Consider the following 15,681-nt stretch of genomic DNA (forward strand, 5'->3'; position numbering starts at 1 on the left):
ATTATTCGGTGCATGCTAATTATAACTACAACGAATTTTAATTGAATTAAAATGCAAACTTATTGCCTGTTTAGTGGTCGGGTATGCGCATGCGCAGTTACATATTAAAGTTTGCGACTGAAACGTCAACTTTAGTGCAACAAACAGGTATTATTTATAGATAACATGCGACAACGAAATTGATATGCAGCACATTTTATCAGATTAGCTATTAGATGTTTAAGTAAACGTTAAAATTTCCACCGTCGTGCGGCTGTTATCTCTATGTCGTTGAAGTGTTATCTTTCGCTTCAACTAAGGACCACAAAATTTGAACTCTAGTTTAAAAATTTATTCAAACAAGGAATACGTGTCTAAATTGTGAGTTGCTGGTTCATCAATATTGTATTTTTTTTTAAAATGTGTTCATATTTTCTATGAATGAAATAGCAAACAGGAAGATGACTTAGCAAATATATACGTGCAATCTTAGTTTCGTATTACATTTGCTTATCAAAATGTTAAATATCGCCTCGCCTATGAGAAATTTTATTAATTTACAGTTTATTTGTGTGTAAAATGAGGAAAATAATTTTACATTTATATCGTCAAAGTTGAAAATTAAGGAGCACAGGGGTAAGCATTATCAGATATCTTGTGAACACATTAATCCAGATAGTCATTATACTTTAAACTTTGTTCAAACAAAATATTTGCAAAGTATTGTATCTAAGCGATGAGTAATTTCATGATTAAATTTCAGTCTCATGAAGTACTGATTGGGTGTAAAACGGCACGTGTAAAATCAACTACCGTCTTTTTATTGCTATGTAAAATTTAACACAAGCGATAATGTTAGGCAATCGTAAAATGGCTGCGAAGGAATGGTCAGCTGTGTACTGCATACTTTTGGAAGAACCGAATAAATTGCTACCTAGACGAATGTTTGTTTAAATCTGTGCAGTTGTTGACATTGAAGGGGAAGCGTTTAGACACGAAAATTCCATATGTGTAGTACTTGTTTTATACTTTGACAGGATGGGTACGCTTTATTCAATGTCGTAATGTGCCAGGAATCCGACACCGTGCGTAGACAGTGTTGCTCTTTATGGTTTATCATAATGCCTTGAACATTAATTATATCCTGATTAAACGATATATTAACTTTTAATAAGCAAATGACCAACGATAAAACACCAAATTTGAGCATAAACGTATTATTTGTATACGGAGAAAAGTAAAGACTTTCTTTCTGTTTGAACAAAATGTAAATAAAAATGATTTGCAACAAATCCAGAAATTAAAAATTGCAATGAAGTGTAAAGCTGAAATATTTGAATGTTTTCATGTACTTCTATTTTTATTGAAGACTTGCAAAATAAATAAAATAAATCGTGTCATTCCGCTATATCATGCGTCTTATTCAAAATCATATATTAAGCTATTGATAAAGGGAACTATCGAACGTTTAAATGTTTTCTTCAAGGTAATTGTCATTCGCTATGAGGAAAAGCCACAAATTAGCTTCCTTTTAAATTATTTAGATATACCTTCAGCAAAATACGAGCAATAATATCATATTTACATAAGCTATTTCCTTTTATATATGTTTTCAAACTATTACAACGTTGATATAGTGTGAGTGTGGTCATCCTTATAAACTTAAAAGGATGCAGTTCATTACACCACTAATATTTACAATTCATAGTTCGATATGAATATTATTTATGAAAAGGTCAAATGACGTTATATTATAATCAAGTCGATCGATTGCTAATTGTCAATCTTTTCAATAAGTGAGAACTTGATCGTTTGAAACCTGCGCTTGATTTTCATAAAATCTATTAAATTTAATTCAAAATGACTCTGAACAAATTATAATCAATACGTCATCAATATACACGAATGAAAGAACATCGTTTCCGTGAATATCAAATAACGTAAGCATAGGCATGAAGTCATTTATGTTATTAATGTTTCGTAAACATATATGAATATGCAAACACTTTGAAAGAAATAAGTGCAATACTACGGAAAAATGGAAAAAACAGGCATAACTCTTTCTCAAGTCAAGTCAAGTCAAGTCAAATTTCCTTTTTTACAGCATGAATAATTGTGGTTATTTGTTTTAGGAATAAAAACAATCTTAAAAGAGGCTCTTTCAACATATACAATGTTTATATAATCATAGTGATAAAAAGATCGTTAAAGGTATTTGTACTTTTATCATATCCACAGTTCAATTTGCCACAATACAAAACTACAAACTGGTAAATTTCTATTGCAGTTAATTTCCCGGAACCGTTCTCCTTATGATACCTAGTTATGCTTAAACAATGATACCCGGTGACATAACGACTGTCTGTTATACCCTTTCAAAAAAAGGAAGCAGTGTAATTTATTCATCTAATTTATATAAACAATTTCAATCAATTACAATATATCAAGATCGATTAAAGGCACTTTGTGCATAAAACAAATGGCAGGTGTCCTGAGATAGAGTAGGAAGTAGAGTGTACAGTTATTGATTTTGCAAACGTTATGCATAGACTAGATATTATTATTGTATTATTTAAATGTTATTCATGTACATTAACAATATTTACAACCTATTACAAAGCAACAATTTAAAAGTATAACAAAATTACAAAACCCCTATATATTTAAACGTTTTAATTAAAATAAGTGGACAGCTGATAAACGTATTTTATCTTATTTATGCAACACGTAAGTGAAATAAACTGAAGCTAAACAAGGAACGTACACGCTAAATAAAGAGAAAGATAAGGACATTCTATGTATGTTGCACTGTTACCATGTTAGGAGTTATAAAATGTAATCGTTTCGATTTAGGCCGACGCTTTCTGCGAGACAGGTAATTTTACAATTTCCATTTTCGTAAATATCTGTTTGACGCGTTTAACAAAATGTCTGAAGATAACATTTGATAATTTAACTGTTTTGTAACCCAGTTTGTTGTATAGAAACTTAAAATTTAAATTTATCTTTAAAAGGTGTGTTATAAATTGCTTTCTTGATAAGGTCTTAGAGAAATGTATTCTATGAAACCAAGTTATCTCGGATGAAAACCGTCACAAATGATTTTTGCTTATTTGTCATTTTGTAATTTCTTTCACCATTATTAGGAAAGTTAGATGTAGATTTAATAAACATTGTTAATATAAGTATTTATGGAATAATTACATGTAATTTTCGTTTTAACATTATCTCGATAAAATGCACAATGGTTTGAAGTCAGGCACGTAGGAATTTAGTTTTTTCGAAAGATACTCAGAGCAGTTTCATACGATGAAACGTGATATAATTATTTTAATTTTGAACATACCCACGAAACTAAGTAGATAAAAAACCAATGACGGTCTACGTTGAGTGACGGTTTTGACGTCATATTTGCATATTGCTTTAATCACAGCTGATTGTAGTAGAAACATAAAAATGCTTTCTTTATTAATATATGTCTTAAAATGCTAAGTTACAATACACAGCTTGTTAGATTGAGCAATGGTATTTCAGTAACACTTTACCTTTTTAGGTGCATATTTTATAAAAAGCCACACGTGTTGTATTTCAGTTTATATCCATCTAGATTTGTAAATGAAACTATTTGTTAAATGGCCTGTATCAAACAAAGACAGTTTGCTATAAAATCTGCTTACTAGACTAAATTCTTCAACTCCTAAATTTGTAGCTATCCTGACAAGTATGGTTGATGAATATTGCAATCTATTTTTGTCACGTTGCATGGCAAAGTGAAACGGCCACGTTTATGGTTATTTTATGATAACTCAATTAATTTTGGTGTGCTTTCGTATGTTTGCCTTCCCCGCCAGATTTCAAAGATTACCTTTAATGGCATTAATTAGCCACCATAGATAAGTGTTCAAAGATAACCTGACATGTCACTAATAAGCCGCCATAGATAAGTGCTTAAAACGAGTAGCGTAATATACAATTCTTCTGTTGTCCTGGTGCTATCTTTTAAGTTGAAATATTATCTTGGTTCAAAATAGAGGTCCCTCATTTACATGATATTTAATAGACACTAAATGGGATATGAGAAGTTAAGGGCATGTTTTAGTCCCCTGTGTTTTCCTCGTTCTTTCTTTCGGTGGTGTCCCACAAATATTCTCTGGTTGAGTTAAAAAAATTACCCACTTAAAGTTTCGCAAGTATAAGATTTTATAGTGCAAGAAACAAAAAGTATCTTTAAAAAAGATATTCGGACGGAGTAAAACTGCTTTTACTTTCATAAGTTATTTCGGTATATTGACATATATTTAATAATTAGATCTATGAAACACTACAGGATATGTTTCTAAATGAAAATGAGATTGTTTCGGTAAGTTTACCTTGCAATGACGTATTTATGTACACAGTAATATATGCTTTAAATTATTAATATGCAAACATGGAATTATTTATCATTTCAGTGATTAGCCTGTCCATGCTCTGTCTTGTGCCCTATCCTGTTTTTGTTTGGTGTCCGCCTGGTCTCCTTGCAACTGGTTCTTGTTGCTGGGTCGTATGGGGGTTGCATTCATTGAACGCCGCCTTTCCTTGTTGATCTTGTTTATCATATTTTATGGAAAGTATGAACTTTATAGGAATTAAACACATTTGATTTGTAATCATAAAATACCATAAACGCTGAAGATAATCTACTGAGAGTACCAGGAAAGTTCGGGTTTTATTTAGTGCCTTTACAGAGATGTATTTAAATGGAAAGGAAGCTATAACGCCATACACTTAAAATCTGATCCCGCAAATTCACATGGTGGTGAGATTTTTCGAGACCACGTTTGACACGAGGATATTTACCATGTTATCTAAAATTTGTTACGGTAATCGAATTGGTAGTCACGATGTTTTGGACAAAACTTATTGAATGTCATTTATAACTCAGAAAATTCTTATAGTGAATTATGTATTCACTATAAAATAAATGAAATATTTAACACAGTGTAAAATGTTGTAAAATGTTGAAATGAAAGGAAGCCAGCACGGATAGTTTTTCACTTGGATATTTACATTTTAAAGAAAAGGATATGCCAGTCTTGTGATCAGCAGAAAATTTCAGTGAGATGGGGGAGGGTGTCGGGGTGGGTAATCCTCTTTATTGACATTTTATGAAATATTTTGTCCACCAACCAAACAAGATCATTTATATATGTTGGCCATTCTCCTAGAAAAATCACATCTTTAGCATGAATTTTAATTTAGGTTGATCTGCCATTTCTTATATTGTAAGACGATGGGAAATCCATAAGTAGACTGATTATAAATACAGAACGGGACCAGGTTGACACTAGATTGTTGGTAGCTCAGTTTTGGTATTTTATGTTTGAATGGACTGCTCCAAATTCAAAGCAGGGTAAATCAATTACACAAATTCCGCAAGTTAATGAATATAGGAATTTCTCTTTTTATACAGAATTATGGTCCGTGCATTTGAGAGCGATAACACTAGTTAATTTATGGGTAAATGGTTCAATATATTGAAATGGCACATAAGCCACTGTGCAGAAATGTAATGAACCCATTCAATAAAAACAATATTACATTAGTGTAATAAAACTTTAACATGACTTTATTTGCGTTCAATTATGCAAGCATAAAGTTTATAATAGCATTACTCAATAGACGCGACAAATGAAATATGACTCTTCTAGCTGTACACCATTCTAATTTTAGATATGTGATAAATATAATAGTATATTCGTGTAGATTCAATACCTAATTTAATGTACGAGTTGAATAAAATCTTATTATGCGACACTCATTCAATATCCTCTATATCAATAACGTGCATGCATTATTCAAGGAACACCATATTTGTTATTGTAATTCATGATATATACCCTTGATGTTGCAAATTATTCCATTTAAAAATAAACTTGTGCATACGTCATCGTAAAAAAACCCGACTAATTTGGTCCAGTTGATGAGCAGAACTTATCAAATTTAGTTATGAATATTTTATTTCATTTCATATCAAACCCACAACAAATTAACTGAAATGGCGATATAATTCATCTGTAGAATTATTTATGATATGAGATATTGAACTGGAATCAAAGGTATCAGATACTTGTTTTAGCTATAACCCCGATAATTAAATTTTCATCAGGTCATGCACGTGCTTTTGACGTCATTAACTATATTAAACAAACAACTATTAAACCAACATTTTAATACGCATTCTAGCAGCATTCAAGCAAAGGTAGAAAAACGTCCTTTTCAATAATTTTGTGTAGGTATATACATGTACATGCAAATAGTTTGCAAATAATTTTGTGCTCTTTATTCGTAACTCTTTAAAATCGCATACCTTAACAAACATGCAATAATACACAATCAGGTGGCTACTGTTGAATTTTTCAGCCGATAATTTCCAGTGTGAAAATGAATTATATGCTTTCGTTGGAGTAAAATGTAAAAATGTAACACATCCTTTAAATGATTAAGGACGTATGCATGTATTTGAGTTTCTCTGAACTCGACACCGGTTGCTTATATGTGCGAGTCTTCTAGAGGAATAAAGTCGTGTTTGATTTTAGAGGATTTTGCAAGATACTGATACAGAAAGATGCCCCAATTCCAGAAGATCCTGCTGGTTCTTTAGCGTGCTCAGTAATTTAAGTGATTAGTAGTTCTATTTGACAAGCCCGGGAATCGAACCCACAATGTCGAGATTACAAGTCTCGCGCTCTAACCAATCGATTAAGGACCCTATAGTAATGAGAATATATACGAGCAATCATAATGGCGTCACGGTTGAAGACACTCTATTAACATTTAGCGACATTATCAATAATAGCTAGATGGCACCCAGGTCATTATTGAGGAATGCTTTAAAAATCACGGAGCTATACAATACAGTAATCATTCACCATTGTATTGTCATGTTTTTGCCTAATCTCAAATACTCAACACAAAACAATTTACGAGGTTGACATCGTATCTTTGCCTTTGTCCTATTTTCCTTTTCCGTCCTTTTGTTCACTTTCCGTTTTACCTTTAAATGTTAAATTAATTTCATTGAGATTATATTTTAAGAAGTGTTTATTAGATGATTATATATAATATAATCTCACAGACATGAGGACAGTTTAAATACATGTGTGTTTATTATCAATACCAGTTTGATGAATAACAAATCATATCATCCAGTAAGGCCTAATATTTGAGCTTTAACTTTAGTTTTCTTCAGTATGGTAGAGTAGCAGTTACTGGATTCATTTCATAAGAAAAGCATCATTTACGGTTGTTACAATACTAAATATAAATAATATATTGATTAATTCTGTTAAAACAAGTAACAAAGTGCAGTATATTATTTGTCGCATTAAATTTTTATACTAAGTGACAAAAATTACTGGAAAGTTACTTTTTTCTATCCAAATAATAGATCTGTAATCGAAATATTATGCAAATTAACCGATAATTACACAATTATCCCCTCATGTAATGATTACAATTCAATATACATTGTAATTTTTTTTAAAATTAATTGAATAACTTCAAAAAGTTTAACAAATTGTTATTAATTGTAATTTATAACGATTACATGTAAACGATCGATATCTCTATGTCTCTTATGTATCGATATTTTACCAGTTACTTTTAACAAACAGTAAAATTAACTTTTATAATATTTTACAGGACATGCGGTAAGCAGTTTTGCAGAATGCCATAACTGGAGGTCTTTCGTGGTTATAGCCAGGAAGAGTGTTTCAGAAACTAGCTTTTAGTGAATTGGCACATTTGTACCTCTAAATAATAGAAATCATGAGGCATTTAAGAGAAGAAGAGCTGTCAAATTGAGAACACTAATGCATTGTCTAATAGAAAAGACGAGGTAAATTATTTTCAATTTAATGTGATTTAAATAGAAAACTCTAGGCTATTGTGGCTGAAATGAACTTCATGAAATTCTGCTCGAAGGTTTTGCATTTAATGGCTGCAAAGAGTTTTCAATAATAAATAAGCTTGAAATGGAGTTTAAAAGCAAAATTAAACTATGTTTGAACAAACGGACAGCGGCGTTGAAGCAGTGAAATATTTTAGTATTACATTAGTACTGTGTTTTAGATAGAGTATAGTGCGAGCGGTGAAAAATTCATTCAATATGGGCTTTAACAAAATGCAGAAACAGTTTATTTTCCTGATAGGGATATTTGTATTTTTAACACTCCTATTGAATATGATACCGCTTTACCACGAGAACAAATTATTGAATTCTATGTCAGTGCCATTCAATGTAGTGCGGCAAAATCACACGTATTTAACTAGAAGTGTTGTAAAGAAAGCGGGAAGAGACATTTGGAAAATAATTCCAGGACAGGACAGTATTGTTGAACAAGTGGCTTTTAATCCAAAAATTAATCCAGACCTTCCGCCAAAGAAGATTTTAATGTGGAATGGAGTTTCAGGATGGGGACAAAAAGAGGGGAAAGCGTCGTTTCATGAACATAATTGTAATGTGAAAAATTGCGAATTTGTGAGTTCTCCAAAGCCGAATGAAATCTATGATGCTAGAATGTTTAAAGAAATTGATCTTAATAGCCTTATGGTCACAAGCATGTTTCAGGACACTGTTCGAACTCCGGAGCAAGTTTGGATTATGTTCGCACTGGAAAGTCCCGAGGCTTCTCCAAACTATGAAGGATTAAATAATGTTATAAATTGGACCGCCACATATAGACATCAGTCAACAATAGTGACCCCATACGATAAATGGGTGCCGTTTGATAATGCTTCTACTATTCTTGCTCACACAAAGCCAAACGACTATGCAAAAGGCAAAACAAAACTTGGAGCTATTTTTGTTTCTAATTGTGATGCATCAAATAATAGATTGCAATATCTAAGGGAACTAAAGAAGTATATGACTGTGGATATATACGGCTACTGTGGTGACAAAGAATGTACTAAAACGTCACAAAATTCGTGTTTTGAAATGCTTAAAAAAGATTACAAATTCTATTTTGCATTTGAAAATGCAAATTGCAGAGACTACATAACAGAAAAGTTCTTCATGAATGCTCTCCGGTAGGTACCTCGATTTTCTTGTTTATTTCTTAAAAAAACAAATAAAAGAATTTTAGTGCAAAAAACAAGCTTTGAATAATCACAATTTGAACCTACCCCGTCAAAATAAAAATAAAATGCTTAATCTGATCTTTTTCTATAGCAAAGTCTGAAAAAAATGCCAAATTACATCTGATTTACCTAAGAAAAGTTATGTGTATTGTAAGATTTAACCCTAAGCTTGCTGACGGCAACAGATTCTTATACGACCAATGCAGACCATTATCAGACATCCCTGCCGTCTGATCATGATCTGCACTGTTGGCTATACAGGCAGTACATATTTAAAAATATTCCTAATGATAAAAAGTTTTGTAAAAAATAAAAGATGGGCATGTCCATTTAAGATATTTATTATGGTTAAATTAGTTTTGCACTGCTATGCCAATATTTTTCTCATCAAATAACTTAACCAACAGTTTACAAAACTAACTCAAGTATATGTTAAACTTGCAATTTCAATATCATATTCTTTTTAAAAAATATTATGCAAGAAACACATTTCATCAGGTAGAATATTACAGTGATATAGAAGATAAGCAAACAAAGAATTGAATTCTTCTTTTATAATATGGTTTATTTGAGCCTAATATATATTTCAAAGATTAATGCCCGAACACAATTTGATTAACCGAAATAGTTGAAAACATTTAAGGCCTTGTAATGTTGAATGTTTCCAATTTGTTAGGAATAATTCTTTTGTAAAACCTACAGAAAGATTATTAAAATACATTATAGCAATATATCATATGCACACTTTTCTGACAGGCGTACGCAGAGACTTGATAATTACTCAAAAATCTTGATATAAAGAACAATAATTTCTTGATATAGAGAACGAAAGTTTAACTAAAATTACACAATTTTAGTCCATGAAAGCATCTAAGTTGCATTTACCTTTTGACATTTTTAATCAGAAAAAAATTCTAATAAGAAATTATATTGATTAAATCTTTAATTCCTTTTGTCTGAATACACTTGCAGTTGAATTCTAACTTCTCATTATTGATATTCAAAGCAGACATTTTATTAAAGTAAAAGAAAAAAAATCAAAAAATTATGTGTCAATTAAAAAAGCAACAAAAACTAGAATTAGTTTTGAAATAATGCTAAAAATGATTGCAAATGGTATAAATTCGCTACTTTGCTGCATGACTATTCTTGTGCGAAACAATATGCTTTCAAATTGGTAAAGTTCTTGAATAATACATCTCTGGATAAGTTACGCTGCATTAAACATTTACAATAAAATAACACCATTTATTTGGGAAAGAAATTGGATTTTTCCCTTCTCCTTGTAATTACGTTCAAGATGCCGTGTTTCCGTGATAAAAATCGCAGTTTCTGTGTCTCTTTTATCATAATTCCCAGACTGTTTGACTCAAAAGAAACCGATAGCAAAATTTGTAAATCTTCTTTTTTATTCTACAGCCATGATGTACTTCCTGTGGTGATGGGAGCGCATCCTGACGATTATAAACGCATGGCTCCCCCAGGATCTTATATACATGTAGAAGACTTCAAAGGTCCCGAAGAACTTGCAAATTATTTATTGAAGCTGGCAGCAGACGATACCGAATATAATAAATACTTCCGTTGGAAAGAAACAGGGTCATTTATTGATACCAAATTTTGGTGCCGTATTTGCTCAATGCTATGGGATCCAAATCGACCAAGACTTTCAGTTTCTAATTTAAATGAGTGGTGGAGAGGAGATGGTACGTGCATTGGTACCAGGAGATGGGACAGTGTTGGTAACACGTAATGTTTGAAATCCATCTTTATTCGGTGCTCGTCAATAAAAACAAATAAAAAGTGCTCATCTAATAAGTATTGGATTAGTATCAAATGAAGAATAATAAAGAAAAGAAAAATTATGAAAAGAACAGATTACGTTCTTGCACATTCAAATGAAATTTTCTTCTTCATATTTTTATGTATCAATTTTTTAAGGTTGTGGTTTATTAAAACGTTGTTTTCCAGACACCAGCTTGATAATTGTGATTTCTTTATTTTATTGAATTTTTGCATATTGCAATTTGATTATTTCTTAAAACATTTTCTTCATGATGATAATGTATATTCATAATAGACAATTTACGTGCCTTACTGATGTTTTATAATTCATATCAAAACGTAGATAGTAATAATTATCTCATAAATTAATGGTTGATGATTTTCTAATTTTATCATATTCCACGGTTTTTACTTTCATTTCATGTGTTCAAACCAATATGATTTATTTTAAAGTTTTTTTCATATAGTATTGTCTTTCAAAGATAAATCAACAGATTTATGTTTGTAAAATATAAAATTGTATTTGTTTAGTCATACTTATATAAATTTACATGGATATATTTGTCTATACTTAGTAATTCAGAATGTAATTCCATTTAGGAATTGTTCTGTTATTATCTTTTCTTAAAGTAAAGCTTGAATTCATTTATATACAAATTATGCAATTTTTAATAATCTTTGTTTATTTGTTTAAATAAGATTTTCTTGTTATCACACGTTTATTTTTTACACAACTAACATAATAAATTTTTCTGTCAAGTCTTTAAATAGTACCTTCACATCAATTGTCTTCGGATTATTATGCCCTCAGCCCTAAGCCATAATAATGTCAAGATTTTTGTTCGTGCATGCTTGTGTGTGTGTGTGTGTGTGTGTGCGTGTGTGTGTTGGTGCGTGTGCGTGTGCGTGCGCGTGTGTGTTCAAAAACCATGTCCGGCCTATAACTCTGTCATTCATCTAGAAATTATATCCAGACCTACATAATATTTTACATAAATTTGGGAAAAGAACTCAGAGCCCTTTTTGTCATGAAACGTTTGTCGAGTCCAATTAAGCACCATACGAATAAATTGAACATCTTCTCTTTAATCCTTTCTGGCGAAATATGTTTTATTATCAATTTGATCTGTTTCAAATTTGGACCAATCCATTCAAAGTTTACGGGATTATTTCATTATACATAAAAATAAAGTACTCTTTTAAGAGACGGTGACTTATGTAACGAGGCACTAAGCGGTAGTTATATTGTTAATACACACAAACATTGCGCAGACGTTTACAAACTGAATTTTTTTTTTAAACAAGGACAATTTTCATATTAAAAGAACGTGAGTTGTCGTGAGATAATCATTTAGTTGTAGTTAAAACAAAAACCGGCAACTTATATTAGCACGGCATGAGAAATAGTTGATATTCTATAAATACTTGACTCGGAAAGATATTCAAAAAAGTTGCAAAATTTTCTATACTTTGCTTTTAACGACACGCATATACAATATTTAAAATGTTTGCGGCACCGTTAAAAGCCTTCCTGATAATACTAAATCAAAATAGCACAGCTTTGCTTGAAACCTGATCCGGGGGATCCAATTATGATTTAAATAATTGAACACTCTGTAGAGAAACTAATAGCTTTTCACAGATCATGTCCTATTTCTATTGATGATTCTCTACTGCCGATGAAAGGTTTGCTCTCCCAAAATGTCAATATCGGAATGTGGAAGACAGATTATAGAAAGATATTACTATGTGAATACCACATTCCTTTCCGGTGACATTAAAATTGTTTAAAATACGTCTATTCTAACAGTTCATATGGGTTACATACTAGAACTTTCTTTCCTGCAACAAACATTATGAAGAATACTATGTGTTTGTTAAACACACCATTATTTGTTCATTCAGAAATTACCAACCTTCTGTTTTGGTCTAAAAGTTGTAAATTGATAAAAAAAAACTTTACATACATGTAATTGGATACAAACTATAACATGTATTTACAAGAAATCTGTAATTGTGGTATTAATAGAAAACACTTATTGCTAAATATATCTTTGTATCTTGTTTGTTTCAAATATATCAATTGATATTATTCGAGTTCAGATTTTACCTCGCGATTTCTGTTGAATTATTTGTTTCTCATATATTTCCTCATAGACTTTCAACTATCATTTAATGTACCGGTTGCAAAGTTCTACATACTTCACACTATTACCGGATTTGTTGTTGACTGATATGTAAGGATTGTTGCAATTGCAAATACAAAAAGGAAAAGGAAAATCAATGTAAAAGTCAAATATGCCACGGAAAATACAATCTGTGTATGGCTTTTTAAAACATTGAAATATATTGATAATTAGATAAGATTTTTTTTGCATTTTTAAAGCGTGTAAAATTATGGGCTGCATTTGCAAAATAACAAACAACACTGTTATAACAAAAAATGGCTTGGCAAAAAGAAACCGGCGACAATTATTCAAAAAAAGGTCGATAGAATAATAATTTTCATTTTTAATTATCTTATTTTATTCATTTGTATCATCAAATTATCAACTTCGTGATAAAATTCATTTAATGTTACTTAAAAAATAACATCACTATTTGAATCAAATAATAATTGCAAAACACGAAGTAAGTAGAAGTTTGTTAATCAATAATACATTTGATTTTAATAGTTTTTGAACCATTCTCGTGCTTATAATGGTTAACGTTTCATTTAATACAAATATATTTTTAGAAGAATAGACTACAATATTTAAACAATCGCTGAAGTCATGAGTGTGACATTGAAACATATATAATAGCCATGTTATAAAGGAAATGTAATTAAAACACTACTTATTTTATATTCTTAGATTTCTTGCAAGTTTCTTTTCAACAATTTTATTTGCATTTTTTACAGTTTTTATTTAAGGGCAGATATTAGCTGCGTATCAACAGTTCTGACAATTTAATAAAATTTGTATATAAATTACATTAGACTTGTTAACGTTTTGAAAATGTTCTTAAAGAAATAATATACAGTTTCTACAATTGTATCATGTACGTTTCACAATTACATAAAAATTTATATGTACAGTTTGACAATCACGCTGTGTTTTAGTTTTACAGGCACTTTCAATCTCATTGATGAATACAATTTTTATTCGTAAGAAAGTGCAAATATGTCTTTTAAAATGTTTAATAATGGATTCAGAGAATAAAGAATGCTTATTACCTTAATAAAATAGCGCTGAAAGAGAACTAATTTTTCAATTTGTAATTTGCAGTGACATTATGAGTTTATGACTCCCATACAAATTAAGACACTATAACTGTACTTAGTACACAAAGGTGAAAGAATACGGTTCAGCTATATGGACAATATTATTACTCTTTTATGGAAACATGGTACGATACTAAAATTGAAAGATTTTGAGAAATAAAAAAGCTAAATGGGCCTTCAAGCTTGCGTCAATGGTGCATCGGGCCTTGTTTTAACGTGGTTGTTTAAATTTTTTTGTACAATACATGCAATACCTTGCATTAGTTTTGTATTTTTTATGTTATTCCTTGCATCACATAACATATTAATAGGTTTTTTTGCAATTCTAAATACTATGTTAAGTTAAAAACATCAGAGACATGTTTCTTAGTTTGAAATGCGATAAACTTCAATTCATTCAAGTCATATTGACTTTTGTCATTGCCATCTTAATCGTTTTCTTTTGACGTCTTGGTTTTTAAATCGGTTTTAAAATTATCCAAAATGTTGAATCGACTTAGATTTATAATAGTGTTTACAATCAGATTATGTATTGTTGATGCCCTTTTCAAATGATCTTTGTGTCATCGAAAAGTAATAATAACACGCATTCTAACAGATATGACCGTCGAGTGCATTATTACACGATATATGCACGGCTTTAAAAAAAGGACTGCTTTCACGTCAAATGACGTCATATTTGACGTGGCCAAAAAAATTACTTCCACGCACAATGTAGTTCAACATATTTTTCAACAATTCTCTTTTTATAAGCATGTTAGAATGGAAATAGGTACGCATTTCTCGAGCATTGTAGTATACTTATAATTCACGGTTTATCGTTCAAATGCCTTCACCATTCTAGATATCTTTTTTTCTAAGTAAATAATGTAGAACTTGAAATATGTTTTAATTTTGTTGTACGCACGCGAGTAAGACTTACGAGTATATTGATAGAAAAGTCCTTAATATATCTGTGAAAACTGCAAATGTTGCGTTAATGAAAATTTCAAAACTGTATAAAACAACTTTAATAAAATGAAGATCCGATATTTGTAAAATTGTCTAAACTGTAAATAAGAGACTAAAATAGTCATCAATGGTGTGCAACCCACCCTGATGTTAAAGTCAAAATAAAACAAAACAAAACCTGTAAATAGATCTCTATAGAGTTGTGGCAAACAATCAACTAACATAACTAAGTACATTTTGTCACAAGCATAATTTTAGCATTTTTTTATATATTAACTAAAAGTGCTCTTTCTTTTATCATGTGATACTTTGTTGATGCTAAAAGCATTGTATTATATTGACAGCTATAAAGAGTTTGAACTTGAACTTGAAAACAATTGTCTTTATTTGATGTCTTTAATACTGTTTCGGGTTCTATTTTTGTTTTGAGTAAATACTCAACTAATTATTCAAACGCGCACGTGAATGATTTCAATATTAAACTGTTAACCTAGATTATAATTATTATAAATCAAAATTAATTATTTTATATAATTTTTCTTACATAATATTTTGTATTCCAATGGTGTTTTTAAAAC

The 15,681-nt window shown here is 30.4% G+C and overlaps 1 protein-coding gene across 2 annotated transcripts; it reads left to right on the plus strand.

The window, feature by feature from the left end:
- Positions 1–225: 225 nt before the first annotated feature.
- On the plus strand, positions 226–11,769 carry LOC132713415 (glycoprotein 3-alpha-L-fucosyltransferase A-like). 2 transcript variants are annotated; one of them, XM_060696003.1, is made up of 3 exons: positions 226–360; positions 7,663–9,051; positions 10,522–11,769. In XM_060696003.1, the coding sequence occupies exons 2-3, from the start codon at positions 8,129–8,131 to the stop codon at positions 10,853–10,855; spliced, it is 1,257 nt and encodes a 418-aa protein (XP_060551986.1). In that variant the 5' UTR covers positions 226–360; positions 7,663–8,128; the 3' UTR covers positions 10,856–11,769. The 2 variants fall into 2 exon arrangements, with proteins under 2 accessions (XP_060551986.1, XP_060551987.1); XM_060696004.1 differs by lacking the exon at positions 226–360 and adding an exon at positions 450–615.
- The last annotated feature ends 3,912 nt before the right edge of the window (positions 11,770–15,681 follow it).

The sequence above is a fragment of the Ruditapes philippinarum genome, unplaced genomic scaffold, assembly GCF_026571515.1.
Source record: "Ruditapes philippinarum isolate M1 unplaced genomic scaffold, ASM2657151v2 ctg6363_1_1_1_1, whole genome shotgun sequence".
Taxonomy (NCBI): Eukaryota; Metazoa; Mollusca; class Bivalvia; order Venerida; family Veneridae; genus Ruditapes; species Ruditapes philippinarum.